At 40.7% G+C, this 15,209-nt stretch overlaps 2 protein-coding genes across 3 annotated transcripts; one reads left to right on the plus strand and one right to left on the minus strand.

Annotated features, from left to right (window-relative positions):
* Positions 1-1,681: 1,681 nt before the first annotated feature.
* LOC103968377 (transcription factor VIP1) lies at positions 1,682-6,373 on the minus strand. 2 transcript variants are annotated; one of them, XM_009381562.3, is made up of 4 exons: positions 5,771-6,372; positions 5,260-5,392; positions 2,571-2,655; positions 1,682-2,195 (listed from the first exon to the last, which is right to left on the minus strand). In XM_009381562.3, exons 1-4 carry the CDS (start codon positions 6,298-6,300, stop codon positions 1,966-1,968), a joined length of 978 nt encoding a protein of 325 aa, XP_009379837.3. In that variant the 5' UTR covers positions 6,301-6,372; the 3' UTR covers positions 1,682-1,965. The 2 variants fall into 2 exon arrangements, with proteins under 2 accessions (XP_009379837.3, XP_018674273.2); XM_018818728.2 differs by lacking the exons at positions 1,682-2,195; positions 2,571-2,655 and adding exons at positions 2,663-3,700; positions 4,261-4,343 and having other exon boundaries at positions 5,771-6,373.
* Positions 6,374-7,526: 1,153 nt separating this feature from the next.
* On the plus strand, positions 7,527-14,319 carry LOC135624922 (protein BYPASS1-LIKE-like). Its single transcript, XM_065129022.1, has 3 exons — positions 7,527-7,673; positions 9,147-12,181; positions 14,221-14,319. The coding sequence occupies exon 2, from the start codon at positions 10,792-10,794 to the stop codon at positions 12,013-12,015; it is 1,224 nt and encodes a 407-aa protein (XP_064985094.1). The 5' UTR covers positions 7,527-7,673; positions 9,147-10,791; the 3' UTR covers positions 12,016-12,181; positions 14,221-14,319.
* The last annotated feature ends 890 nt before the right edge of the window (positions 14,320-15,209 follow it).

Here is a 15,209-nt window from a genome sequence, read left to right on the forward strand (position 1 = left end):
GAAGGGTGAATGAGTAGATGTGTTTTTTTTTGTTTTATATATATAAAGGGATAAGTGATGAAGATAGAATTTGAGTTTGTAAAGAGATATTATCTTATAAAGGAAAACAGAAAAGAACTCTACATGTAGTATCATTACAGTCTTTTCTTTCACGTACAAGATTAAGAAGAGGCAAAAGGAATACACAAAGGTTTGGTCCAAGGAAAAGAAATACAACTGCATCCGATCTCCATCATGCAGTGGTTGCAGGTCTCCCTATTACCAGTCGTTTCATCTCTTTCTCTCTCTTTCTTTTTGATGTTCTACTGAGAGCAGAGATCTCAAACTCCTAATGCATGCATGTATCGCAGCTGCAGAAACGAAAGGAAGTACAGAAGAGAGAGTTGCCTTCCGAAAACAAAAAGTCATGTACGTATGACTCTTCAAGGAGAACTATCTCTTTCAAGTCCCATGGAGTTATGCTGCTTTGAAGGCCCCGATGGTGGTATCGGCCGCATCCCCTTCGGCGAAGAACCGACGATGACAAAACCTGGAGCACTCTTTCTCCCCAAGGCTCTTCCTCTGAAGGTTTGCATGTCTCTGTGGCCGTGGCAGCACGAGACCACTAGAAAAAGAAGAAGAAGAAGAAGCCACGCTGCTAGAATGGAGTCCCTCGTGAGATGACCCATTTGGTAAGAGGAAGACAAGGCCAAGTGGAGTGGTAGGGAAGAAGAGCTTCGAGCGTCGGTAGATGGAGAGATGGTGTGGCATTAAATGAGAAGAGGTGGACTAGGATTTGAGGAGCGACAGTAGAACGAAGTCGAAGTGTAGTGGTGGGGTTGAGGTGAGACTAGAGGTGGAAGAAAGGGACCATGTCGCCATAAGGCGAGGAAGGGGGTGGGCGTAATAAAGAAGGAATGGAGAGGAGGAAGCAGAAGCAAAAGAAGGGAAAAGTGGGGCATGTCGAGTGAGTATATGAGTTGAGGGGGGTGTCAATGGCCGACGGAGGAATTGGAAGCTGTTGTCTCAGTCCCAAACAACGTTTACCTGTCTCCAGGATTTTGGTAATGGCATGGAGGTGACAAATGGTTGTACATTATTTGATTGTGGATGTTTTAATTTACCGAAACAATCATAATAAAAAGATGATATGCATAATTTTTTTACAAACGACAAGTGATTAAGACGTGATTAACTTGATCGTAATATTTTCTTATGATCTATATCTCTTTTCCATTAACACTTTAAAAAAACTTATTGGACTTTCGATAAAAGACTGATGTTTTATGTATACAAATTTGTTGAATAAGTTTTCGAATCCTCAAAATTTGATGAGCATGATATGTTATTGTTAGGCCAGTATTTTAAATCTTCAATGCTTGATATATTTTTCAAAATGCATATTGAATCCGACAAGTTATCGATGTAAAAAAACATATCAAAAATACGATGAACTATAATAAACCATAGAGAAGTTAAAGAGAAAAAAAACAAACATTGACCACTCTTGATTTTTTTTTTCTTCTAATTTTACTAAAACCCTTCAATCAATTCTTATCTAATCATAAATTTTAATTTAATATTCTAATATAATTAAGAAAAAAGGCGATCCAACCATGAGAATATACTTACTTGCTTCACAGGAATTAAGAAATCAAGATGTTCCCACCTAATTTTCCAAACCATGCATTCCAAAGAAGAGTAACAAATGATGCTTTCTTGCTTGCTTGATACACATCCCATTTCCACTACTCATCATGAAAAGGATAAGCAGTTTGATACACATCTCAGAACTGTAGCAAGCAGTCTGCAACTTATACATCCTTCTGGAGTTGAAGACATTGCAACACATTCATGACATGACCAATAATTTCATCTAAAGTATACGAAGATACGTAGAGTATCTTGATGCTACAATGCCCTTCGCTAATAGTATTTACAGTGGATTTGGCAAGCCGGAGTCAATTCAGATGACCGACAAAGTTCTCACGTAAAGTCCATTGGATCATCTAGGCATTGGTCACTAGGTGACTTATCATTTGAGGACTCTTGTGCCTCATACGCATGGAGATGCTGAGCTTGATTGCTCGAATGAGAATAGTAGTTTGGTACACTCTGCTGAATCACAATGTTATGAGGATTTCCATTTGCCCTTAGAAGTTGGCCAGTTGCTTTCTTAAGCCGCTGGACTTCTTCTCGCAAAGTTTCATTGAGAGCTGCACAAAACCATAAAAGCTTTTCATGACAAGTGAAGTACCATTAGGTTCCTTGAGAATTTAGTTTCTTTACGGAAAGCAATTTGTCTATTTAAGAATGCTAAAGACGTGGAATATTTGGACTATATGGTAACTGTGTCAGTCGATGAATTCATGATGTAAATAACATCTTGTGCATTTGGTGACACTTGAACAAAGTAAAAGCATGATCATTTGTTGACTCCAAGAAATAATAAAGAAATGTCATAAGTAACGTTTTGTGTCAGAGTCAAATTGTTTAAACAAATGCATGGTGGATTTGCTTTTAGCATTAATTTCTAATTGGTTTACAGTAATAAAATGGAAAAGTATCTACAGTTGATCGGTAACACCTACCCTCACGAAGTTGAGCTTGTTGCTCCATGGAGTGCAATCGCAACTTGAGTTCTCTGTTCTCAGTAGTCAAACCAGTAGTATCTTTCTGGGATTTGTTAGGAAGTTGGACATTAGCAATGTATTCAATATATAACAAAATGTGGGGTCATTGACAAGTAAACTACTTTCAGATGGAACAAATTGAAATCATAATCAATGCTTGAAAATAAAAAAAAAAACTTTTGCCCTTTTGAAGAAATTAAAAACAAATATGTTATTTTGCTCTGGTCAAAAGAACTAAAATGTAAAATGCAAGGATGTTTAAGGGAAACACAACAAAAAATAAATTGCATATTTACATGAGAATGCAATAAACACCATATCTGCTATATTAATTAACATAATGTCTAAAGGAAGGTATATAGTTCAAGATCAACGAGAATCGACAGGAATGGAACTCCAAATGCAGAATCACGAGGGTAAAAAAAGAAACAGAGGTCCAATGTTGAATCATTGGCTACTCATTATTGTCCTTTTTCGGCGAGAAATTATTGACAAGAAATCATAAAGAGAAAATGGAGCCATATCTGGCCAACTTGCCCCACTCTTTTAAGCTCAATGTCCCAGTTACTCCACTTGGCTACTTTTTTAGGTTAATCCTTAGTTGTCAGGAAGCATCAAATAATGATGTCATAACAATTTTGTCATGATTCCAAACACCATGCATAATCTAGTATAATGCATTAGAGATACTTGTGCATTTCTTTGATTTTCCTACCTTCATCACCACAATTACTTTACCAAGATTTGCTGATCTTCCAATGTTTAACCATTAGTGTAGCCATTTGCCAAGTTTGCTTCAATCTAAAGCTCCTAACAATAGAATTTTCAGATTTGATTCTCTGCTTTGCAACTTGCCTCTACATTATGACTCTGGTCAATAGACAGGTGCATGAAGTAGGAAAAAATTCTTTAGTTTCATCTGTTACACCATACAGAGTCCATGTTGCTCCATTTGAAAAGTATATATTCTCCCTGTCGACTGCATCCCAATTCACTTACCTAATTCTATTTCCTTGCTTGATCAGCTCATGTTCATCAACATATATAAAGATCCACATCTGATCCTCCTGTGTTCCTTCCTCTTCCATCTGTCTTAATTAGCAAAATTAGCTCCTTCACAAAGGCCACACATGAAAAACAAAATAATTTTAGAACTGCAAATTCCTTTCTTTGAATATATTGGATCTAATTTTTAAAAAAGCATGCTTTCCTTTCTGCAAGTAATTTGACTTTAATGAAAGGTTAAATTTCTTTGTGTTGTTATACTGTCACTCTAAAGATATGATCACAGACCAGGAGAATTAGGAAGATCAGAAAGAACTGAAAGAAAAAGAGGAAAAGGAAACTGATAAAAGCCAGTTAGGGAGGCATTTTCTGATGCTATGGTGGCAATGAAGCAAAGAGACTGCAACAGTTGAGAACGGTGAGTCATAGCATCGAAATATTTGTCATCAAAATGGCAGTACACTATAAAGTTCACAAAAATTGAACTTTGAAATTCCCACAAAAGTTATCGTTAGCAACTATAGCTCCAGTGCACATTTTACTTTATACTGAAAACAGTATTATTTAAAAATAGAAGTTAAAATTAACAAGCTACAAGCTATGATGTCCACACCACAATATTCATATGTCAGACCAACTTCACCTTCTAATGAAAGCCAATTGATAGATTACACCGATAGGTCTAAGAGGATCTGAATAAAGTTGCTTGTTGATTTCAGCAGCAAACTACACAAAGAAAGCAATACTTTATACCATTAATAGATGAATTAAGAATGAGTGAGCTGACTAATCAGAAAGCACAGAAAAGGAAGAAAATAAGAGGAAAACATACTTGGAAATTTATCGGACAGGCTATTACATGTATGTGTTGCATAACACTGATCAGGGGTTTCAACAGCATCCAATTAGACCAGTTTAAAGTAATGACTATTTGGGTATTGGAATCTAATCGGAGTCTGCTTAGCAACTTCTAGATAGAAATAGATACGTCACTCCTTTACTAAGAGATCCAATCAGCCACCTCCTCAATTCTTCTAGTTAGATTCAAAACATAACTCTTAAAATGAAATTTGTAAAACTACTTTTAAAATTTGTATACTGATCACCATGATTAAATAAAGCTATAGAACTATTGGAGACCGAAATAGTAAGGAGCTTCAAATTAGTCAAAATAATCTGAGTACAAGAGAACATTGGTCACGGTTGGCTTCACTTCACATGAGTAAAATTAGAATTTAGAAATGTTGAATACATGGTGACAGTCAGAAATAACGTTGTCTGATAGCCCATAGAATGACATAAACGCAACTTATGGATGTTAATGAGATCTGCCGAGATGGGAGTCTGAACTGATTATTTGGCATTTCAAAAGTCAAAAGCACTCAGTTCTGGCAGTAGTATACAGATCATACAATAGCCAAATGAAAAAAACCAACAATGCAACAACGAAGACTTAACACAAATTAAAAACTCATCAACCAGAAGGTGTGTAAACAGTATGAACCCTTAATATAACTGCAATATGGACTCATGACAGTAGACAGACTGATCCCTTTAGTTTAGGGAGTATCATATAAATTTAGTCAAATTACAATCTTTAAAAGGAAAGACAGTAAACCCTAAAGCTAAAAATATCTCCTACCTGCAGAAGTGTAAGCTGTGTTGAGAGAGAGGTTGCCTCTGTTTGGAGTGTTTGAACCTTTCTTTCAAGTTCACTTGTATACCGAATCTTCCTCTCCTTCGAACGAGCAGCAGATTGCCTATTTGCAAGAATCCTGTGGCACAAATCCAACAATCATAATCATGTCGAGATTCTAGAGTCAAAATATCTAAGTATTTTATTAAATTGTGTGGAGTAAACATCTCTTGAAAGATAATAAAGAAGGGTTTTTTCCCCCTTTTTTTCGAGAGAGAAAGAAACACCGTCCGTCGCTGTCCAAAAGCAAGATAAAGAAGGGATTTTGGATTAAAAAGAACCTGCTAAATCGCATTTTATCCTCACATAAATAAAGATATAAAGAAAAAGTAAAATAGCCGACAGAACAATGAGGAAATCAATCCTGGAATTAAAATCAAACAAAGGTCCACAATTTGAGGACTGTAGATTTTTAGGACATATGAAAGCAAAGGAGGACGGGGAAAAAAAAGCAGACCTTTTCGCACGCTTGGGATCGATCAGTGCCAGCTCGGCGAGCTTATCAGATGCCATCTCCTTCTTCGCGAAATCCGACAGCGGCGGCAACGACTCCTGCTCGAGCGGCGAGGCCGCCCCGTCCATCGACCCGCTCCGCCGGTGGTGCCCCTTCCTCTCCGACCCCAAGACGCCGTCGTCGCCGCTTCCAGCTGCCACGCCCTGGAACGACAGCCCCTCGAACAACGCGGCGTCGACCGACAGGCTCCTGAGGTGGGCCCCGGGGACTGGCCTCCCCGTCGCCGCGATCGGGGCCCCGCCGTCGCCGGAGAGGTATTCGTCGGAGAAAGAAGAGAAGTCCATGTCCGGGATCCCGAAGTCGAGGTCCGAGTAGCAGAGGAGGTCGTCGGGAACGCGGATGAAGGTCTCGGAGTGGGCCCGGCGGTGGGCGGCTCCGCCACCGCAGCCGCTGACGCCGAGGCCTCTGGGGGTGGGGAGAGGGATCTGCCCGAACCGGGGGTTCGTCGGCTGCAGCGGCCCGGCAGGGTCCATCGCAGGGTGCTCGGAGATAGGATGGTGGAGGTTACGCGACGAGGGTCGGCTTGCGAAATCGTACGTACGAAGAGCAAAATGGAGGGAGGTAAAGGGCATCTGACGGGGCCCGCATGTGGGTCCGTGTGGACAAGTGGGGGCTCGAAACGGAAAGGCAGGTAGAGGGACGGGTGACAAAGTAATATTCTTGTTTTTTATTCTTTCCCACGGGCGATCCCCTCCAACAGTATCGGACCGATCGGGGGGCTATGGCGCGGGCCCACATTAGTGGACGGCTGTCACATGAAAACTTGGAGGATACTAAGTATTTCAGATGAAGGAATGGCTGGAGGGGATCCGCAGGCTACACCGTCGTCCGGACCCTTTTGTGATTTGACACGTGTTCAGAGACTTTTGTGGGTGATGGTTGTGACGTGTATGATTTGCTTTGTAATCCGGTCAGCTAAAAGAGTGTGAGTGGGTGCGTTTGCGACGAATCCTCGTCTCCCACCGCCGGACGCGTGACGCAACGCGATTGGAAAGACAACACGTATTTCTCTGGGACCGAATATCGGGCCCACCAGTGTCTCCTCGAGTATTTTTTTTGGCTAAAAACCTTTGAATAGACCATATTATATGTTCCGTAATGACGGAGATCACTTGTCTCAGCCAAGGCAGGAAACAGTTTTTTGCCTTTTCCGTGTTGGTGGGTCGAGATAAGATTTATTTATTTTTTTAGAATAAAAAGGGGGAAATAGCCATTGTCTCATGTGAATTATATGTTGCAAAAAACCAACCCCTAATCATTATAATTAATTTATTATCAAAACAAGCAGACAATTAGTATACAAATGTCGACATTTCGAAGTATCATAATTATGACTAGTTTAGGGAATTTTTTTGAATTATGAATGAATTAAAAAATATATATTTTATATAGGTTTGTGCTGACATGAATATCTCATTCTGCTGATTAAATTTTACCTGTAGAATATTTATCTCTCTCTTAGAATTCAATATTTTTAATCTCTACCGTACGATCTATATCCGGTGGCTATTATTTGGCGCCTTTGCGCTATAAAAGAAGTTTTTTGAGTCCCATAAATAACAGAGTTAGGACGCTAATCCAGCCAACGTGGCCACGTCCGAGCCAAGTCGTAGCTCGAGTCGCGGAACGAAGCGGCGTCCAAATGTTCCAGTCAAGCGACGACTATAAAGGTCAAGAAAGTTCCCGCTTTCGTGGGAGCAAACTGTGCGCTCGTCCCCCAAATCGCACTTCCATTCCATCCCAAATCCGCGCCTTCTTCTCCTTCGATCCATCGTCATCGGGTAGTAGTGGCAGCTCCTCTGGAACCTTGCACGTCGATTCCCCACGAAGGACCTTTAAGAACGAGGTAGGATCTCCCTGTACAACTCAGCGCTCTTCGGATCGTTAATTGATTGTAAGAAATGACCGTTTCCGTTGTTTTCTTGTCATTGTCCATTCTTGATTCTTTGGGATTGGGTGAGAAATCTGATGTAAATATGTTGGCTGATCTTGATCTGGGTGTCTTCTTTCATATGAATAAACCCTAGATTGAATGACCTTTAGGTTTCAATTAATATGTTGGTTTGACGGTTTCTGTTCTAATTTAATCTGCCATTAAAATGATCATGTGAGAAGTATTATGAGAACGTATTCGTACATTACGATAATATGGATATCATAAGGAAACATTTCAGATTAGCTTTGCTGTTTATCACTGTGATTACAATGGGGGCTAGATGTTACTGGATTATTGAATCATTACTGGATGACATATTCCTATGAGCTACACATAAGCTGATAGATTTTGCATCTTTTGGCCCGATTATTATGTTATTGTCATTTACCCATGAACAACTTATATCAAGATTAACTACCTTGATTTATGATCATCTAAGAATCCCTAAGAAAATTACTTGGGTTGAATGCTTGGCATCATCTCCGCAATACATTGGCTTGGTTGAGATTATCATAGTAAGCAAAGAAGGGAAGTAGTACAACAGTTGCTTCTGTACAATCCAAGTCAGAGTTTGTCCTTCCACAGTGTTTAAGGCAATGGTGGGAAGTGTATAAATATGATAATTCATTAAGCACATCAAAGTATTAGGATCTGGATGCTTACAAGCTCACCATTTTCTTGTCACTGCACTCTTTGTCATCTTTGTCACATCATCATGCATCCATTGATATGGATGATAGGTCTTGTCTCTTCATATGGCTCATGCATTATGAGCGATTAATTCTATCGCATACATGTTCAAAACCTCAGTGGCTTTGTCCTCAAAAAAGTTAATGGTTGTTGGTTTGGATGGGTAGTGACTTCAAAACCATCACATTTCATGAGACACCAGAAACCCAAATCAGGGAAAGAAAAGTGATATTGGCTTGTATATATTGACTTAGTTACCTATTTATAACTACTGAACTTAAGCATTTTGGTCAGGTTCCTCCCATTTGCAGGCTTCCATTAATTGCCTTGAAGCTATTAATTGCGATTGGGCTTCCCTGTCATTTTTGGGGAAATCATCTGTTGGAACATATTGCAAAGGCCTTTTCTTGAGGTCTATCAGGTTTCTGTTTTCAGAATTGGCCCTGCTTTGTATAAATAATTATCTGGGGCATCACAGGCTTCCTAAGATTAGCTAGCTATTATTCTATCATCTGACTCTTATGCAAGCTTGAATTCTCTAATCGAGTTTGTTTAACAAATAATCTTCATGATGATAGTCTAGTCCCTTAAAATTAATTTCCAGTGATTATTTGTTGTACACATAAATTTTTAACTATTTTTTATATTTGCTGCGACATTGATTACTGTTGTTTCTAATTGGTTCATATTCAGGTTCTTTTGGTTAGGTTTGTGATTCAAGAGCTCCCATTGTCTTTGTTCATCACATTCTACATTGTGTCAGCACTCAGTGGCTTCCTTTAGACCCTCCTGAAAGGTTAGCATTGCTGTTTCACATAACTCGGTGAACATTTCCATGGCATCATTTTTTGCTGCTTAATAAGAAATAAAAGAGCAATGGGAAGAAAGTTCTGTTTAGAGGAAGCTCATATTGTTTTAGAATTATATATTCATTCTCAGGCTTTCTTTTTTTTTTTTTTTTTTCTTGAACGGAATTCATAGAATTTTGAACTATCAAAAGTTTATTACCCTTTGAACATAAAACAGTTGTATTTGGTGAACTTAATGATGGTCAACGATAGCAACCATTCTGCTTTCATTATTAGATTCCTTTGTGTGTCTGTTGGCATTTTATATAGTAAATAAGCAGTCCGTGATACAAAATTTGACCTCTTTGACATATTCTCCTTCACCGATAGATGTAGCAGAGAAAAGTCAATAAGCCTTCAACTCTTATTTGAGTCAATTTGAGTTCCTGATAAGAGTGACTGAATGGCATACCTTTCTTTTGTATGAACTCTATAGGTTTGCTTATCTTCTCCCTCTTTTTTTTTTTTCTAATTTTTTAATTTAAATCGGGAACAACCCGACAACCTTTTTATCGGACGAACTCTTCGAGGGGTATGATTCGAATCCTTGTTTTTGTTTCATTCATCTTTCCGTCGACATGCTTGACATGACAAGAGATGGGCCTGAGATAGCGTGTTCCGTCATTTCCGCTGCTGTAGGCAAGCGCGAGCACTGGCCTTCTGAGCTAAACTATAACACGGTGAGGTTCTCTTCGTTATCCTTTCTAATAGATATTTTCCTTCCATTCGTCACTGTCAACGTTATGTTGGTCGAAGTCCTTTCACCAGTAACATTTTTATTTCAGTGCCTTCCCCTACCAACATATTCTTGAACACGGGATCTTTGACCCGTTCCAAGTTTCCAAGTTCTTCGGGTCCGCGTGGGGCTTCGAAATGTCCAAAAAGCCCTCAATCCTTGTGGACGGAGTGGGGTGTAAATGTGAGGGCATCTTCGTCTATTGAACCTTAATCTTCTGGAAACATTCCGCGCACGCGCGCGTACTCGGCCCCCGCGGCTCTCCGGGAAAGAAAGCCCGTCCGTGTCGCTTCGAGATACGTAGAATCACAGATCTCAAAGCACAAATGACTTCATGGCACTGCTGCTACGCGGGCGCGCTGTGTCGCGGTCCGCGTCTCGCCCGCGTCCATGGGCATTGCGGGCTCCTTTCACCGCGGTTAACTTGGACATTTTATGTTTTATTTAGAAGGGCATATCCCGCTTTGGTGGGACATGGCAAGTCGCGGTCTCCTTTCCTTTCTGTTTCTTTTAAATTTGTCCGCGTCTTTGTTCCTTCCGAGGAAGGTTCATAAAAGGCGCCTCTTCTCCTCTCTCCTACCCTCGATCATCGAAGGTTTCCAAGCAAGCCAACAAGCAAACGCTACCTCGACGAAGGTCTTCGGGGTAGTGTTTCGCTCCCTCCAGTCTCTTTCGTTTTCCTCTCATTCCCGCCCCCACCTTGAAACATCTCTTGCTCCGTAAGAATGAATTGAGTGGTTCGGTTCCACCGATAATGCCCGCTGCGGTCTACCAGGGCTTGTCCTCCTCCTTCTCGCCCTCCCTCGGCCGGTTCATCCCAAGCGTCCGCGGCGACCAGATCCACGCCATTGACGCCCGCCACCACATGGCCGCGGGCGCCGCCGCCGAGCAGCCGGATCTGCTCGCCTTCCAGCGCTGCGTCGCTGACCACTTCCTCGACCTCTCCGCCGTCGACGCCGATGGTCTTCTGTCCCTTTCCTGGCTTCGCAAGCTCCTCCACTCCTTCCTTGTGTGCCATGAGGCATTCCGGCCCCTCCTCCTAGACCGCTGGTCGCTCATCGCTCGCCCACCCCTTGACCGTCTCGTCGCCGACTTCTCAGATCGCACCGTCAAGGCCCTCGACATCTGCAACGCAGCTCGGGATGGCGTCGACCAGCTCCGCCGCTTGGGGACCCACCTCGAGATCGTGGTAGCCGCGCTTGGCCCCGCCGCTGCTTCCTCCGCCCGCCACGGACACCGCGAGGGCCAGCTCCGCCGCGCCCGCAAGGCCCTCGCCGAACTCGCTGTCATGCTCGACGACAGGGACTCCGGCTCGATCCCCTCCCACCGCAACCGCTCCTTCGGCCGCAGCGGCAGCGGCAGCGCTGGCTCCTCTTCGTCCTCCTCGCCGAGCGGCAGCCGCCGTCTCTCCCACTTCCGCTCCCTCTCCTCCAGCGTGTCCCGCTCATGGTCCTTAGTGCGGCAGCTGCAGGCCATCGGGAGCAACATGGCCGCACCTCGCGGCCACGAGGTCGAGGCCACCGCCGGACTCGCGGTGCCCATCTACACGATGAGCGCGGTGCTACTGTTTGCGATGCGGTCCCTGGTGGCTGCGATCCCATGCCATGATCGCAGTAACCAGGCCCACTTTTCCATTCCGCGGACCTTCCCGTGGGCAGCGCCTATCATCTCCATTCATGAGCGGATCGTGGAGGAGTCCAAGAAGAAGGAACGGAGGAACTCAACCGGACTGCTGAAGGAAATCCAACAGATTGAGAGGTGCACGCACCAATTGACGGAGCTGACACAGGCCAATCAGTTCCCGATGTCAGAGGAGAAGCAGGAGGAGCTGAGGCAGAGGGTGGAAGAGTTAGCACAGGTCTGTGTGGTCTTGAAGGAAGGACTTGGCCCGTTGGAACGCCAGGTGAGGGAGGTCTTCCTTCGGATCATGTGCAGCCGCATTGACAGTTTCGATCCCTTGTCTCAGACTATGCAATGAAAGCTCCCATTTTTTGTCCTGTGGCAGAAACAACTATCTGATGTTAATGATATGGGGTCATTGTCATTGCAATTTGGAATGAGATTAGAGAAAATAATGAAGTGAAGTAGATAAAGTGAAGGAATTGATATAGAGCAAATGAGTCTTCATTCACACAAATAATCAGGTAGTTCTTTTGTTTTTACCATGATAAATTGTGTGTAAAGCATATGACCAACTATTTCTGTTGCTGATTCGCATACACGGCTCTCTAGTAGTGTCTTGGCCTTTTCTTTCAAGTTCTGTCCAAATCTTGAGCCCTTCATGGAAAGCCATGGTCAATTCAGGAGTGCTTGAGTTTACTCTTTTCTCCCCCAAGCCTCCACATGTTGGCTCGTGTCCTTTAGAAAATTTTGTAGAATTAACTTTCTCTTTGATAGAAAAGAAGTATAATTCCAAAGTTTTGTTTGGTCTCTTGCTCTTTGGTCTAATCTAACCTAAAAATGTCTTTGCATCAGTGGATTGTATTTTGGATTTTGCAGATTCTCGATCACTGTTAAGTCATGTAAGCTAGACTTGTATTAGTTTCTCCATAATATTTAGTGACTCCTTTTTTAATGTCTTGTTGTTTTGTCTGCTAGGTTGTATATGAACATTTAAAGATGGCTGCACATGACAAACAAAAACTTCTTTAGAACTGTATAAGGGAGAACTGGCTAAGATAGCATGAGCATCTTCCATGATGAATCTCCAGTTGGGAAAAAGGGTTACTTGTATAAGTTTAGAAACATATTCAGAATAATCCAAGGGGAAACTGGTTCACATAGTATGACAGAGTCCAATGAGGAAGCTCTGGTTAAGAAATATTGTTATTTATACACGTCAGTTGGACTTCTTGGAAACAAATATCATATTTTCTGTGCTGTCTTCTGAATCATATGCAATTGGTGTTTGGATCATAGTTCATATTGATGGCTCTTGCCAATGGATGATTGAATGTTTGCTTAAAAATGTTGTTACATTGGTGTGAAGTTGTTATTGTGCTATGATGTTAGCTTGTCTTTGTTCTGGTAGTAGTTTGATCTTCTTACAGCAACAGCAAATATCACTTTCATATAAAGCGATAGTTTTAACTATTGGTTTGTCATCATCAATGTATTTCCTGAATCATTTAATATAAACATATCAAATAGGGATGAGGACACTTGTCACTTTGTTTTCCATGTAAATTTTTCTTATGAAGTCAGAGTATCTATTCCTCTTCTTTCATTGGGCACAGTTTGTTGCTTGTGTAAATCAAAAACTTATGTTCACTGCATTGCTATAATGTCTTCGGCATCAACTGGAATCTTAATGTCCATACCAAGGATTGTCATACTGTAGGGCATATTAATGTATGTTTGTCATGTTAGATCAGCATGATTATATGCAAGCCAACACATGCCAAAAATTAGCCAAGTCAGCACATAGGATGTTTCTCCCTGATTTGACATAGTGCACATTAGTACCTATATTTTTGAGTTAATGTCGACATTCTTAGGTTGACTGAAGGGGCAATCTTGTGTGCTGATGGGCAAAAGATGGTGAGGGAGGCCCATCTCTTATCTAGATTATAGATTGAATTATTCAGAAAACCTTTTTTATTGACTTACTCCTGTGTTTTTAACTCTTTGGTTACAGTTTTCTTGCTTGGTCTACAGAATCAGCTAAAACATTAACTACTTAGCCCTTCAATATTCCAGAATTTCTAACTAATCTGTGACCTCGGTTTAGATTCATGGAACTCTTGTAAACATTGTATATTCTTCATGGAACTCTTATAAACATTGTCTATTCTTGTAAGCTGACTCGGGCACTCCATTGTATGTGGTTCATTTATTTGACAACTGTCTAGGATCCCTCCCTTTTCATGTACTTAACAGGTGAACATAGTAGTGTCAGTGAATGAAGAGACCTTTTAGATCACATTATTCTTGTAATTGTCAACTTATAATAACTGGTACCATATTTTCTTTTTTGTACTTTGTCCTAAATAATAACTGTCTCATCTTGTTCTAGAAAGAATCTCTGTATGGTAATATGCACTTAATTTTCCTGAATGAATGTTAATTTGGAACCTTCATATCGGTGATACTCTTTGTCAAATCATAGTTGCCACTTCTCTAATTGGAAAATGCATCTGTTCTTCATCTTCTTACTCGGGTTTTTACTTTTTTATTATTGTAGTCACCTGAGATCAGTTCAATCAATGTAATTGTTCAACTACTATGATTGTCGGCCAGACAGCAGCTATGTCATCTTCAGCAAGTTTTTTCAGCTTCAAGGTGAGGAATGTCCATCATCGGTTTCTGATGTGTGCAAGTATATTCGCCAAGCTGAAGATAGTCTGTTCAGTTACGTCTTTGTCAATCTTGACATACTTTGTGATTATAACAATAACAACAAAGCCGTAAATCCTAATTATTTGGGATCGACAAGATTTGATATTTAAATAGTGCAAGATTTGATGACCAAAGCAGGGATTTTATCATTTATTTTGTTTAAAGCAGAGCAAGTTGTCATTAGATATTTTTAGCATTTATTTTCTGGTGGTGCATCAGGTAGCCGTCTGCATCAACAGCACATCCACCCAACCTTGTTGAATTTTTATGTTCATTTATTTTCTACAACAACATTTATTTTGCACTCTGCATCAACAGCACATCCACCCACCTTGTTGAATTTTATCTTCATTTATTTTGTTCAACATCATCTGGTTTACTCTGGTTGTTCATTTTTTCTTTTTTTCCCGTAATCATCAGTATCATGATCTACACCGAATTACCTTGTTGAATTATTTACACAAGTGTTGGGACAGTCTGTCAGATTGAGTAGGTCTGGTCTGTAAAATTTGCATAGGATTATGCCTTTCTGATTCATAAGCCCTTACAGTTCTGTAGTGTTTGCTTTGCATGCTGAACTATTGAAGGAAATCCTTGAACATTAGCTGTTAATATTTTCGTCACGTAAGTCTCAATTATTTGAAGTTGGTTATATATTTTTTTATTGTTATTATATATATATATATATATATATATAAGTTTAAAATACTTAAATATTTATTTATAATTTTTATTAAAAAAATTAGATTTTTTTTAATCTTTTCTCTCATATCAATAACCTTGATCATTTTATCTGTTTTAATTTCTACTTTTGCCTGTGACAGAAAAATTTCC

Source organism: Musa acuminata, chromosome BXJ2-10, assembly GCF_036884655.1.
Source record: "Musa acuminata AAA Group cultivar baxijiao chromosome BXJ2-10, Cavendish_Baxijiao_AAA, whole genome shotgun sequence".
Classification (NCBI taxonomy): domain Eukaryota; kingdom Viridiplantae; phylum Streptophyta; class Magnoliopsida; order Zingiberales; family Musaceae; genus Musa; species Musa acuminata.

Bases quoted from the DNA above. Each gene is read 5' to 3' on its own strand.
- LOC103968377 (XM_009381562.3), bottom strand. From the start codon at position 6,300: ATGGACCCTGCCGGGCCGCTGCAGCCGACGAACCCCCGGTTCGGGCAG. The intron at 2,656-5,259 runs GTAGGAGATATT...AACAAATCCCAG, and splicing joins CACAGCTTACACTTCTGCAG to AAAGATACTACTGGTTTGAC. The intron at 2,196-2,570 runs GTAGGTGTTACC...GGTTTTGTGCAG, and splicing joins ACAAGCTCAACTTCGTGAGG to CTCTCAATGAAACTTTGCGA.
- LOC135624922 (XM_065129022.1), top strand. From the start codon at position 10,792: ATGCCCGCTGCGGTCTACCAGGGCTTGTCCTCCTCCTTCTCGCCCTCC.